The 12,712-nt window shown below is 36.5% G+C and overlaps 1 protein-coding gene across 1 annotated transcript in view; it reads right to left on the bottom strand.

The window, feature by feature from the left end:
- Nucleotides 1-12,712, bottom strand: part of LOC150076383 (diacylglycerol lipase-beta-like) — a 281,587-nt gene that overhangs the window by 31,749 nt on the left and 237,126 nt on the right. Inside the window, exon 12 of the mRNA XM_090387345.1 lies at nucleotides 6,610-6,738. Coding sequence (XP_090243471.1) covers nucleotides 6,610-6,738 — 129 coding nt within the window. The remainder of the gene's footprint in view (nucleotides 1-6,609; nucleotides 6,739-12,712) is intronic.

Genomic DNA, 12,712 nt, shown 5'->3' with positions numbered 1-12,712 from the left:
TTGGCAAGGGATGCAAAGAAAAACAACAAAGTTCTTTAACTATGTAAACTCTAGAAGGAAAGGGATGAATCAGACTGGTCCACTTGATATCGATGGTTCAACTGTTGATGATCCTGCTCAGGTAGCTAACAAACTAAATGAATATTTTGCATCGACATTCACACATGAGCAGTTATTCAGCGAGGGGAATGCCAGAGGTGTATTCAACTCTGGTAGTAAGCTAGATAATCTTGTAATAACTGAGAGTATAGTGGAGGAGAAATTGTTGAAGATAAACACAAGAAAGGCACCTGGGGTGGATGGGATCTATCCAGTTATATTAAAGGAGGCAGCAAAGGAAGTAAGCAAACCCTTAATCATAATTATGAGAGTTTCCTTGGACTTAGGGGAGATGGAGATGTGCAAATGTGACCCCATTTCACAAAGGAGGATCAAACGCTGACACAAGTAATTATAGACCTATGAGTTTAATTTCTGTTCTAGTAAAATTAATGGAGGCACTGGTTAACGAAGCACTGTGGGATCATCTAGAGAAGACTTCAGTTATAGCTCGGACACAGCATGGTTTGTTAAGTGGAAGTCTTGCCTTACCAATTTGATTGGATACTATGATACAGTCACAAAAGAACTGGATGCAGTGAATAACTTTGATATTATATACTTGGATCTTAGAAAGGCTTTTGATACTGTTGCACATGGAAGACTGCTGCACAAATTGGAGCAGTGTGGCATTGGAGGAAAATTGTATAAGGCAATGTATAAGGCATTGTATCCCATTGTATAAGGCAATGGTTAAGCCTCATCTTGAATACAGCATACAGGTCTGGAGGCCTGATTTTAGGAAGGATGTGGAGCTGCTGGAATGAGTACAGAGAAGAGCAAGGAGATTGGTGAGGGGAACTAGGGGGTGCTCTTACCAAGGTAGCCTTCAGTTCTGCATACTGCCTTGTCTGGAGATTAAGCACCTGCAAGGTGATCTGAATGAGATGTTTAAGACTTTGAATGGAGACAAAGAATCCCATCAGCATTGAGCAAGCTCAATGCTGATGGGATTCTTTGTCTTGCTGTAACTACGCACACCAGCTGGCAGAAATTCAAATAAAGGAAGGATGGTTGTAGAACAGACGTGTGGAAGATTGACTTTAGCCAATGGAGTTGATTGCTGGAACAAACTTCCATCTGATGTTGTGGAAGTGGAAAACTTGAAAAATTTCAAGAAAGAACTACACAAACTATTGGAAGGGATGGATAGATGAAATGTTTTTTTTTTGTTTTTTCTTTTGGCTGATGCAGTATAAACTTGCTTTCTTTGCATCATTTGTTACTACTAATACTAAAATCTAATACTACCCAGCTCTCTACATATTATCTTTGTATCAGTTCTGTAGCTGCCCTGAGAATCCAGACAAATCCAAATAATTTGTGCAATACAGTGCATATAAAAACTACACAAAATGACTAATCTGTGCTCCTTATAAACTAATATGGTTATGAATTATGAGTATAGAAAAGGGCAATGAGATTGGTGAGTGGAACAAAGGGTTGCTGTTACTAAGGTTTAAGTTCTGCAAATTTCAGCATTTGCAGAGTACGCACCTGCGAGGTGATCTAACTGAGGTGTTGAATAAGGTCTTGAATGGTTTGAGCAAGCTCAATGCTGATGCAATTCTTCTTCTTGCTCAGATTACTCACCTGAGGGGACAAATTCAAATCGAGGAAAGACAATTGTAAAATTTATGTGCAGAAATTTGCCTTTAGCTAGCTACTGTTGATAGTTGGAACAAACTTCCATCTGTTATAGTGGAGGTCAACAACTGAAATAAGTTCAAGGCAGAGGTAGACAAATGTTTGGAGTGAATCGATGAGTGAAATGGGAAGGGTTTTTTTTTTTTTTTTTTTGGCTGATGCTATATAAGCTTGATCATATGCCTCTACCAATGCTAATTACCTTATTTATTGTCATAAGTTGTGTGTGTGTGTGTGTGTGTGTGTGTGTGTGTGTGTGTGTGTGTGTGTGTGTGTGTGTGTGTGTGTGTGTGTGTGTGTGTGTGTGTGTGTGTTAGGAGAGGGCTAATCAGAGCATATTGTGATAAGATTATTACACTTTGCTTTCATTTTTCATGTACATTATTGAAAAATTGATGAACTTAAAATTAATAAAACAGATAAAAAGAATAACAATAATACACACTGGCCAAAAAAAATATAAACCTTTGTAATAAGACAGTCACAGACAGAAGTAATGCAAATAAATGCATACAAATGCAAAGAAAATTGTGACATGGGATGATGACGAGTTACTCCATTGAGTATAAAGACTACTATTGTTTGATGAAGTAATCTGAAGCCAAAATGGGGAAAACATGTGATCTATCAAATTTTGATAAAGGTCTTATCATGGGTGCACATTATCAGGAGCCATGATTCAAGAAACAAAAGACATAACTGGTTTCTCAAAAGCATCCATCTTGGAGGTTTTTAATGACTGGAAAGCAAGTGGTTCTTCCACATCGCAAAGGCGTAAATGTGGCACATAAACAATATTTCAAGAGCAAAGCCGTCATACTCTAAGGACTGTATGGAAATATAGAACATCTACTGTGCAGCAAAAACATCTGAATTCAGTCAAGCCCAGAACTGCCCTATTTCAACCTATACCATGCACAGGGAATTGAAAAAATTGGGTGTTGGCAGTCACCTGCCTATTCATAAGCCACTGTTTCAGAGAAAAACAGAAAAATCTGCTTGCAGTGGTGCTGACAACATCGTGATTGGAGAGGGGAACAGTGGAAGAAAGTCGTGGTCAGACTAATCACAATATACTTTGTTTTGCACTGATGGCAGGCAAAGAGTGTGGTGAGAACCACATGAAGCGACAGACCCTTCTTTCTTTGTTAAGACGATTGAAGCATCTGAAGGAATGTTTTGTTGGCACAGACTTTTCAGCGGTCCGTTGAAAGGTTGAATGTCATCCATGGAGTGAATTTTGTATCTGATCTACTGCACCCTGTAATGTTACATTGGTGCTACTATAGTGTGCGGTCTACTGGATGCTATAGTGGATGCTAAAAATATGATTTAGCAGATAGTTTTTAATAAAGACTAAAAAATAAACAGTGCATTTAAATTAAATGACTTTACACTTCTTATACTTTTTAATGATATACACTTCGAATATCATTTAAAAATGCCACAAATAAATCATCTGCATCTTTTCTTAGCATTTTCCAGCAAAAGTGACCAAGGTGAGATTGAAAAAGCTTACTGTTAATGTCTCTCATTTTCTTTAGAATATGTACTTTGGAATCCACCCATGGCTGTTCGGTCACTTGTATGTTTCCTGCTATCACTGGATCCACATAATTTTCTTGGTAGTTCACCGTAAAATGACGTTAATCCATGGCATTTTGACTGCTAGATGCAGGCCATTCATCGGAATGAATCATTGAACCAGATTCACATTCTCGTTCAATGATAGGGATCAAAGTGCTTCTATCACACCATTGCACATAAAAATACTGACGATCAGAGCCTTGCTTGAGACTAAAAACCCAAGGCCCATCAATTCTTGGTCTATAGTTCCCATTGTTTTATACAACGGCGTTACTGTCTTCAGAGAGAGAAGCTTGATTGCCATTTAACATTCTCCCATTTAACAATCTTGCTTCATCAATTTAAATGGGGTTAAGTTATGTGCCAACCATCTTATCTCGTGCATTGTGAGAAACAGTAGCTCCACACACTTCTCTGCACCAGTCAGTTATAGTATTGTAAATTTCACACAAACTCGGATTGCAGTGTAATTTGTTGTTCATGTCTGCATAATGGAAGAATGCATTGCCTTTCCACCCTTTATGCGGACAATGAAGTATAGGCCTATATTCTCCACCTCTGTCACATATATTTTTTTTTCTTGAAGACACTACCACATCGGTGACAAGGCCCTATGTCTTGGAGTATGTCCAGAAGATGGTGTTCATATAGAAATGCAACCGCAGTGTCTTCTTTTATTAAAAAGACTAAATATTAGCTTTATTATCACATTCATATTTTTTCATATTTATTCCTATATCATATTTTTAGCATCCACTATAGCATCCAGTAGACAGCACTCTATAGTGCCGGTAGACTGCATGCTGTAGTGTATTCTCACACTATAGTGTCCAGTAGACTACACGCTATAGTATCATTGTTACATTTTTATCAGAAAGGTGATGGCTATTTCAACCTGTATCATGCACAGGAAATAGATGACAATGCAACAGTGCATCATGCTAGGTTTGTGAAAGAATTAGTTCAGAGAACATGACATGGATTTTCACCATCTTCCTTTGACCCCACACATTCACCTGATCTCAATTGTATTGAGAATGTGTGGGATATGCTGGGGGGGGAGGCCTATTTAGCTACAAAGTCCTCTTCCTTCAGCTTTGTTGCAGCTGCATAATATTCTGTTGGAAGAATGGTTGCTGCAATTAGACCAAAATGCACTAAAACACCTTATATAATCCATGTGCACCACACACTTGCTGTTATTCAAAACAAAGGTGGCCTGATTCAATACCAAATAAAGGTTTGTATTTTTTTGGCCAGTGTGTATGTATTATGAAACAGCATGCAAAAGAAAGTATGAGTTTGCAAAGTTTAAAAATTATTAAACTCTGAAAAAAGCAATTCATTTTCTCCGAAACTTTAACTTGAATATCTGTCTCTTGTAATAACATGCATGTGTATTGAAATTCCTAATTTAGTGCATTCTGAATAGTCTCTTATTGTGGAAGACAATATGTTTGCTACATCATAATTATTTGTTTATCAATTATGTCAATATTTTTCATTACCTCTGTTTCAATTGCACATTAGTACAGCAAAAATGAAAACTATGACTATGGTCTAATGGATATGCACAGGCATACACGTGGACATCATATCAAGTGGCAATCGGGTGGGGTTAGGCAAAGCATACCTTCCTCAAATTAACACAAGTCAACTAAAACAGCTTGTTTCAGTTTAAATACAGTTTGTTTCAGTTTAAATACAGTTTGTGTAATAAATATTACACTGGTTTCAATGTGCACAAAGGATACTGTTTTGCTATTGAAAGCAACAAAATAAATTGCATCCATTTTCTAGCCAAAAAAGGCTTCAGAAATCTGTAGGTCAAGTAAAATATGTTAAGAATACATCAGAAATAACATAAGGCTAATATATTTAGGTGAAAACATATTTCCCTTTATTTTTATACCTGTCATTTCACAGACTCAACTGGCACTGTTGGTTCAGAGACTATTTGTCTTTAGTCAACAGCTATTTGGAAATCCATGCATTTAAAGCCAATTATAGACTGCCCACAATATGAATGGCAGAAACCTTTGCAAGGGCTGGGATATTGGATGATGATTCAATTTGTGAGGGCATAAAAATAAATAGACAAATAAATAATAATTACTGTTTTATATGTTTACTTATAAATCATTACAAATATGGAAAACCAAGTGCAATAAATGAACTTAATTACAAACAAAGTTATACAAAAAGGTATAAAAATGAAAAAAAAAAATCTTAAAATAACTTCAACGTGAAGTCACATGGCTGCTAAAGACAAGAATTTTCAGTTCCCATACATAGAAATATAATTGGCAATGTGTTTGAATGAAAGCATTATAGAAAATAAATTACCATTTGTTAAATATATTTTTGTGTTTTTTCTTATATCATTGATATCTCTGGTTTTAATGTACAGCAGCTATAAACAATAAAAATAAAACAAATAAATTAAATTAGATTAATTCTGTCTAATTCTGGATAAATGTTACATAATGAAATTTTCAAAAATAATCATTACTTTAGTAGCCACAGCTAATATTATAAAAAAGCATCTCTGCATATCAAAAAATGTATTCCAGTTTCTTTAAGTTCCTATAGTAGCTACTTAAAGCTGCTACAGGGGCATTGGATAAGGTGTGTTGCATTGTAAGGGGATCTTACTTCAAAGAACATAAAATCCAATAGCTATCCAAGTAATTTCCTGAATTATAATCAAGCCAGCCTCATAAATTTATTATCATCTCTTGTACACTTACAAATTTCATAATACAGAATTTGTAACTATATATATATATATGGTTCTTAGCATATCTAAGAGAAAATCTTAGCTATTTGCTACAAAAATGATGAAAATGCAGAAAAAAAAAAGCAGAAGTAATATTATATGGTTGCCAGTGAATGTGAATAAAGCAGTGTACAGAAGCCATAACATAAAATGAAAGGCAGTAGAAGTAAGAAGCCTCTCCTTGTTTCAGTTGGCTGCAGGTACAGATTTATTTTATTTATTTTTTTTTTTGGTTGTGTCTATACAAATTTTGTTTCTTTGGATCATTTTTCACAAAATAATACCAGTATTATTTCTGGCTTCTTAAATAATCTAAATTTTCTTTTTGTTTGAAACAACTTAAACTGGCTTTATATATAAAATTGGTTTAAAATATTTCAAATGAAAATAAAATAGCATTTATATAAGCAATGTTTTGATAACGATCTAGATCCTTTATGCATTTCTAAGTTAAGTTACTAAATTTCATTGCATTGTTATAGTTTATATAATCATACCTTAAAACAGTTCTCAGAACTTGGCTGCTTATATATCTGTTCACTGGACGTTTGTTTTAACTGTGAATCAGAGGTAGGTGGTGTTGTGGCTGATTCTGGTGGCAGGTGGCATCCAAGCAAAATTTTATACTAAAATAAATATAATAATAAAAATAATAAATAAATAACTTTGTTACTGTAAAAGCCCAAAATCCAGTAAATCCTAATACTGTATTTAACAATTTGTGTTGGTAAAAGTTTCAAATATCAAAAAATGTTTGACATCAATGGTTCATTCCCTTTTCCAATTTTTAAACAAGGGCATGGGGGGGGGAATATATCGCCTATCCCTTCAAGGTTGTCTGGGTAACATATTCACTATATTTAGAATATAGTGAATATGTAACATAGGCAATCTTGCAGGGGTAGATGCCTCCCCCCCCATGTCCTTGTTTAAAATCAAAAAAATGAATAAAGCAGGAAATTATCATTGCTCTCTTTTTTGCACTGTTATCCACAACCTTTCAGGGATAGGGAATATCTCCTTATGCCCTTGTTTAAAAATTGGAAACCTGAGTAATAATTGGATGATACATAAGGGAAAGCAATGATAATTTCTTGGTTCATTCACTTTTTTCATTTTTTAAAAAGGCATGCAGGGGTTATAATATCTCCTATCCCTGCATTTGGAGCCTAATACACAGTACTTCAGTCAGATAAAACACACACGCGCACTAAAAATAAATATTAGGGAGAATAAAAGAAAAAAAAAAAAAAAAAAAAAAAAAAAAAAGGTAAACGGCAGCCATTATCAATCCATAGGATGGAAGCTTCCTCAATTATTCATGCTGAGAAAAATGGACCACAATCTGCCATGCCTGTCCAGTACAGGTTGGCAGATCGACTGTATTTAGCAGTCAGGGTCTTGAACCCAGGTCTACTCAAAGAGCATGTGCTACTGCACTCTCACTCTTGACCACTTAGCAATGAGGCCTAATATCATATTTAGGATAAAAATGTGTTTGTATGGGAGCATGAAAAGTTTTTAACCCAACATAGATCACAAAGGTCTTCATAAAAAAGACACAAATCTGTGTTGTGTTCACAGAAAATTTCGGGTTTGTAACTATATTCTTTTTTGTTATGTTATGTTATTGTTATTTTAGTTTTTAGAAGCATTAGCAACTAAGGCCATATTGCTCCGGGATATGCAGTGATCATTCCCTGACCTTTCCGCATCCTCCGTATTTGGTGGTGACGGGCTTGAACCGCGGTCTAATCAAGAAGCGTGTGCTACGCACTGCTGCTCCTTCCCACCTGGCTACGGAGGCGCCATATTCTTTTTTACAGAGTGCGGAAGGTGAATGAAGATGGCAACTGTTGAGAGAATCAAGCACTGTGCATTCACTGAGTACCTTCATTTAAAGAGAATGTTGTGAAAAGAAATTCATGAAGACAAGCAGCAAATATTAGGGAAACCTTGTCCTTTATATGCCATGGTCAAAAACTAAGTTGTGGAATTTAAGCATGGATGAGGCAGTGTTGAAGATGCACCCTGCAGTGGAAGCTGTTACCATACTGACACCTGCAAATATGGATGCCATTCATGACCTGATCATGCAACACTGTTTAATAACACTGGAGCACATTGAGACGGCATTCAACATCTCCCACGAGTGAGCTTATGATATTATGGTGAATGTTTTATGAAAGAAAGGTTTTTTTTCAAGGTGGGTCCCTAAAGCACTGAATGCAGATCAGAAGCAGGAAAGAGTGAGGTGTTGTCATGAGCTAATGCAGCATTTTAAATCTAATGAAGCTCAGTTTTGGGAGTGGCATGTCACTATGGATGAAACATGGGTGCACCACGTCAAACCCGAAAACAACAGAAATACTGGAAGCATTCCTCTTCCCCCCCCCAAAAGTTGAGTGCAGAAGTCAGCTGGGAAAGTCATGGCATCCATTTTCTAGAATGTAAAAAGAGTGCCATGGTTAATTTCTTTGAACAAGGTGCCACAATAAATGCTGAGTATTATTCTAACTCACATTATTCTGAGATTTTCCATCAGAAATTGAAGCTCAAGAGGCACAGGAAGTGTGCCAAAAGAGTTGCTAGGATCAGAACAGCAAAGGGCAACAAGATTGATTTGAGGAACAACATGGTTCTCTACTAATGCTCATTATGCAAAAACTAGGGTAAGTACATGGGGTCACAAAAACAGTCATAGTGGCAATTAAGAACCCACATGAGAAAACATTGTATTAAATTGAAGAAATTTCGATGTCAAGATAGTGTTAGTTCAATGCAGACTATCATTTGTAGGGAGCTGCACTTTTGAAATGTATGTGCTCAATGGATTCAACAACAAAAAAGGCATAAAAATTTTTAAAAAAATCTTAAAATAACTGCAGTATGAAGCCACAAGGCTGCTAGGGGTATAGATCCCATTTGCTTCAATCATTACACTGGCTTAGGGTTGCCAACATCATCTATTTCTGACCCATGCGAACAGTGAAAAACATCATCATGATGGATAAAGTTAGCTTGGTTCCTAACAGGCTCGATGATGTTCCTAACATCATCAAGAAATAGAATTTTCAGTTCCCACATGTCATTTTCAGTTTCCAGTGACTGGAGACATATCCTGGGCACACTATTATGGACCAGAAAGCAGAAGTGCATGTTTAGAGTAGTGCTATACAAGCACACCCCAAAGTAAGTTTATACCCAAGCATCAACCAGTTAAGTGTTGCTCACATCAATTTTGGAACATATCTGGAGAGAACAGAAAAATAGATGAGTAACAAATATTGGGATATACTTCTCTGGTTTTCTGTAAATGGAAGTGGTAAGGGATTGATTTTGTAATGAAGTGAGCACATCCAGAAGTGAGAAGGATTGACTAGACTCCATTTCCAGAGTGAAAAATATGTTTGTGTTCATGCTGTTGAGGTGGGAGTGTAACTGTTCCAAACTCTCCCTGCTCTGGTCCCAGATGATGAGAATCATCATCATCAGCCATTTTAAATCCACTGCAGGATGAAGGCCTCTCCAGCAACTTTCCAGTTCCTTCTGTTTTGTGCAATGGCCATCCATTTATTACCCACAAACTCATGAATTTCATTTGTCCATCATTGTCTTCCAGGTTTATTTCTAGCTCCTCTTGGGTACCATTCTGTTATTCTCTTAGTCCATCTGTCATCATGTCTTCGAGCTATGTGTCCTGCCCAAGAGACCATTTTAGTTCTTTAGTTTTGATAAGAATGTCCTTTACTTGAGTTTGCTCCCTAATCCATATATTTCTCTTCTTATCTAACAGTCTGATTCCCAATATAATTCGTTCCATTCTTCGCTGTGTAGTTCTCAGCTTCTCTTCCATTCTTTTGGTGAGTGCCAGTGGTGTAGCTACCATGTAGGCAGGCAAGGCAATTGCCTCCGGGCCCGGCATCTTTGGCTGTCCCCTGTTTTTGCAATTTTCATTAATTAAGTAGGGGCCTGAACATGTTTTTTGCCTCGGGGCTCGAAAAAGGGTAGCTACGCTACTGTTGAGTGCCAAAATTTCAACCTCCATAAGTCATGGTGGGTAGTATATGTTGGTTCATTATTTTAAGTTTCAGACAAATTGGGATATTGTTCCTCAGTATGTGACCATATTTCCTGAATGCTATCCATCCAAAATTTATTCTTCTCTTGACTTCCAGCCATTTATCATTATTACCACTAATGACTTGTCCCAGATAAGAATATGACTCCACCTTTTCAATTACTGCTCCTTCAATCATTATATCCTTTTCTATGGCATACTTGTTCATCATTACTTTTGTTTTAGCCATATTCATCTTTAGTCCAAAATCCTTACTAACTCTGCATAACTGATTAAGATTTTCCTCTAATTCTTTGGGATCGTGGCTTATGACCACAATGTCATCTGCAAATTGTAAATGGTTTAGGTACTCTCCATTCACATTGTCTCTTTTCTGCGAACAGTTTAATCTTCTGAAAGCTTCCTCCTCAATGACAGCAGTAAACAACTTCGGAGATATTGTGTCTCCTTGTCGAACTCCTTTCTCAATTTTAAATTTCCTACTCTCTTTGTCTAGTCTAATAAAGGAGGCAGCGTTTTCATATATTTTATTCAAAATCATAATATATGGGGTATCTATGCCTTGTCTTTCCACTGCCCGAAACATTGCCTTACGCTGGATGGAGTCAAATGCCTTTTCATAATCAACAAATGCCAGGCATAATGGTGTTTTATATTCATTTGTTTTCTCCATTAGCTGTGATATTATGTGAAGGTGATCCATAGTTGAGAATCCTGTCCCAAAGCCAGCTTGCTCTTACGGTTGATTCTCATCAAGTATTCTTTCTAATCTGTTAGTTTAGAATGACCCTTGTGAACAACTTGTAGATGTGGGATAACAAGCTAATTGGTCTATGATTTCCAATTTCTGATTTATCTCCTTTCTTATGCAGCAAAATTATGGTTGTATTATTCCACTCCTTAGGCATCACACCTTTCCTAATGCATTTTGTGAAGAGTCTTGCCAATTTTTGTGCCATGTCTCTTCCTCCCAATTTTAACAACTCTACAGTAACTTCATCTTCCCCCGGAGCTTTCTGATTCTTCATTTTCTTCAACGCATGTTCTACCTCATCAGGAAGGATATTGGTTATGTCGTGTGTGTTACTAATTTGCGATCCATCTTCCCCACTGCTGGCATCGTTCCCTCCCTCTTGTATAATTCTCTATAGTAGTCTTCTGCTATTTGAATTATGCCTTCTCTACTATTTATAAGTACACCATTGCTATTCTTCAGTTTCAGCATCATTTGCCAATGATACTGAAACTGAAGAATGCCAATGATACTGCCAATGGCTGCTGATTTAAGTCCTTTGTTTTCCTTAATGCTTTTTATACTTTCCTTTTGTTAAATCTTCTTATGTCCTCTCTGGGTCTCTTTCTAATGGATTTGCATAACTCAGTATACTCAATTTTCTCCTTGTTAGTGTTTAGCTTGGTCTACATCATGACAAGTGTTCCTTGACTAATTTTTTCTTCTTTGGATTTCTTTTTACCTATAGGTTTCTTGGGCTTTTTCACTTTCAGAAAGTTGTAATATTCCTCGTTGATATCTCGGTCCTGAACAGTCTGCAGAGCTCAAACTTGTTCTTAAGTTCCAGTACATACTGCCTTTTCTCCTCTTCTGTTATATCAAAGGACTTTTGCATTATTTGCTCGTGTAACTTTTTTCCTTTCTTTTCTACATCTATATAAAGTGTGCATCTTACCATTCTGTAATCACTTCCAACATTTATCTTGTTCAGGACGGCAACACCATTTGTGATATATCTTCTGTTAGTGAGGATGAAGTCTATTTCATTAGTTGTTTTGTTTTCAAAATTTATTAATGATATTGAAAAAAAGTTTTCAATATCATTATCAGTAATGAACAAAGTGTTACTGACAATCCTCGAGATTCTGCAAATTCCAAAAGTCTTTCACCTCTTTCATGTCTTTCACCAATTTCAAAATTTCCTATAGTTCCCCTTTTTGCGCTGTTTTGTCTCTTCCCAACTTTAGCATTGAAGTTTCCATAATGATAGTGTAGTGAGTTTTCTGCTCATCTAGATGACTCTCAATTTCAGTGTACATTTCTTCAACCTCTCATCATCATGGCTCAATGTTGGTGCATAAAACATTATAACCTTTAGCTTGTACCTCCTGAGTAGTAGTCTTGACACCCTTGGTGATGTACTTTTGAAATCCAAAATGTTGTTTTTTTATATCATTATGGACCAGAAAGCCAACTTCACCTTCGCTCCTTTCACTGTTTCCATTGGTATACAGTAGATTTCCACTTGATAAACTTATAAGCGATTCATTTATTCTTCTTGTTTCAGCCAAGTCGATGATATTCCAATTCACATTTTCTAATTCCAGCTCTAATATCCTGTCTTCACCGATGAGTAATCTTACGTTGTAACAGGCCAAGTTCAGTTTCCGTGCATGGCAGCCTGGTCATACCCAGAGATTCTTAGCACTCTCTGCTTCCATTCTGATCCTCTCGCTGCTGTAAGAGGGGAAGTGAAAGCTGCTGGTTGTTGTTGTTTAAGGGCTTT

Source organism: Mastigoproctus giganteus, chromosome 13, assembly GCF_048544385.1.
Source record: "Mastigoproctus giganteus isolate SK-2022 chromosome 13, ASM4854438v1, whole genome shotgun sequence".
Classification (NCBI taxonomy): domain Eukaryota; kingdom Metazoa; phylum Arthropoda; class Arachnida; order Uropygi; family Thelyphonidae; genus Mastigoproctus; species Mastigoproctus giganteus.
Note: the sequence above shows the minus strand (reverse complement) of the source record. Positions and strands in the feature narration are given on the sequence as shown.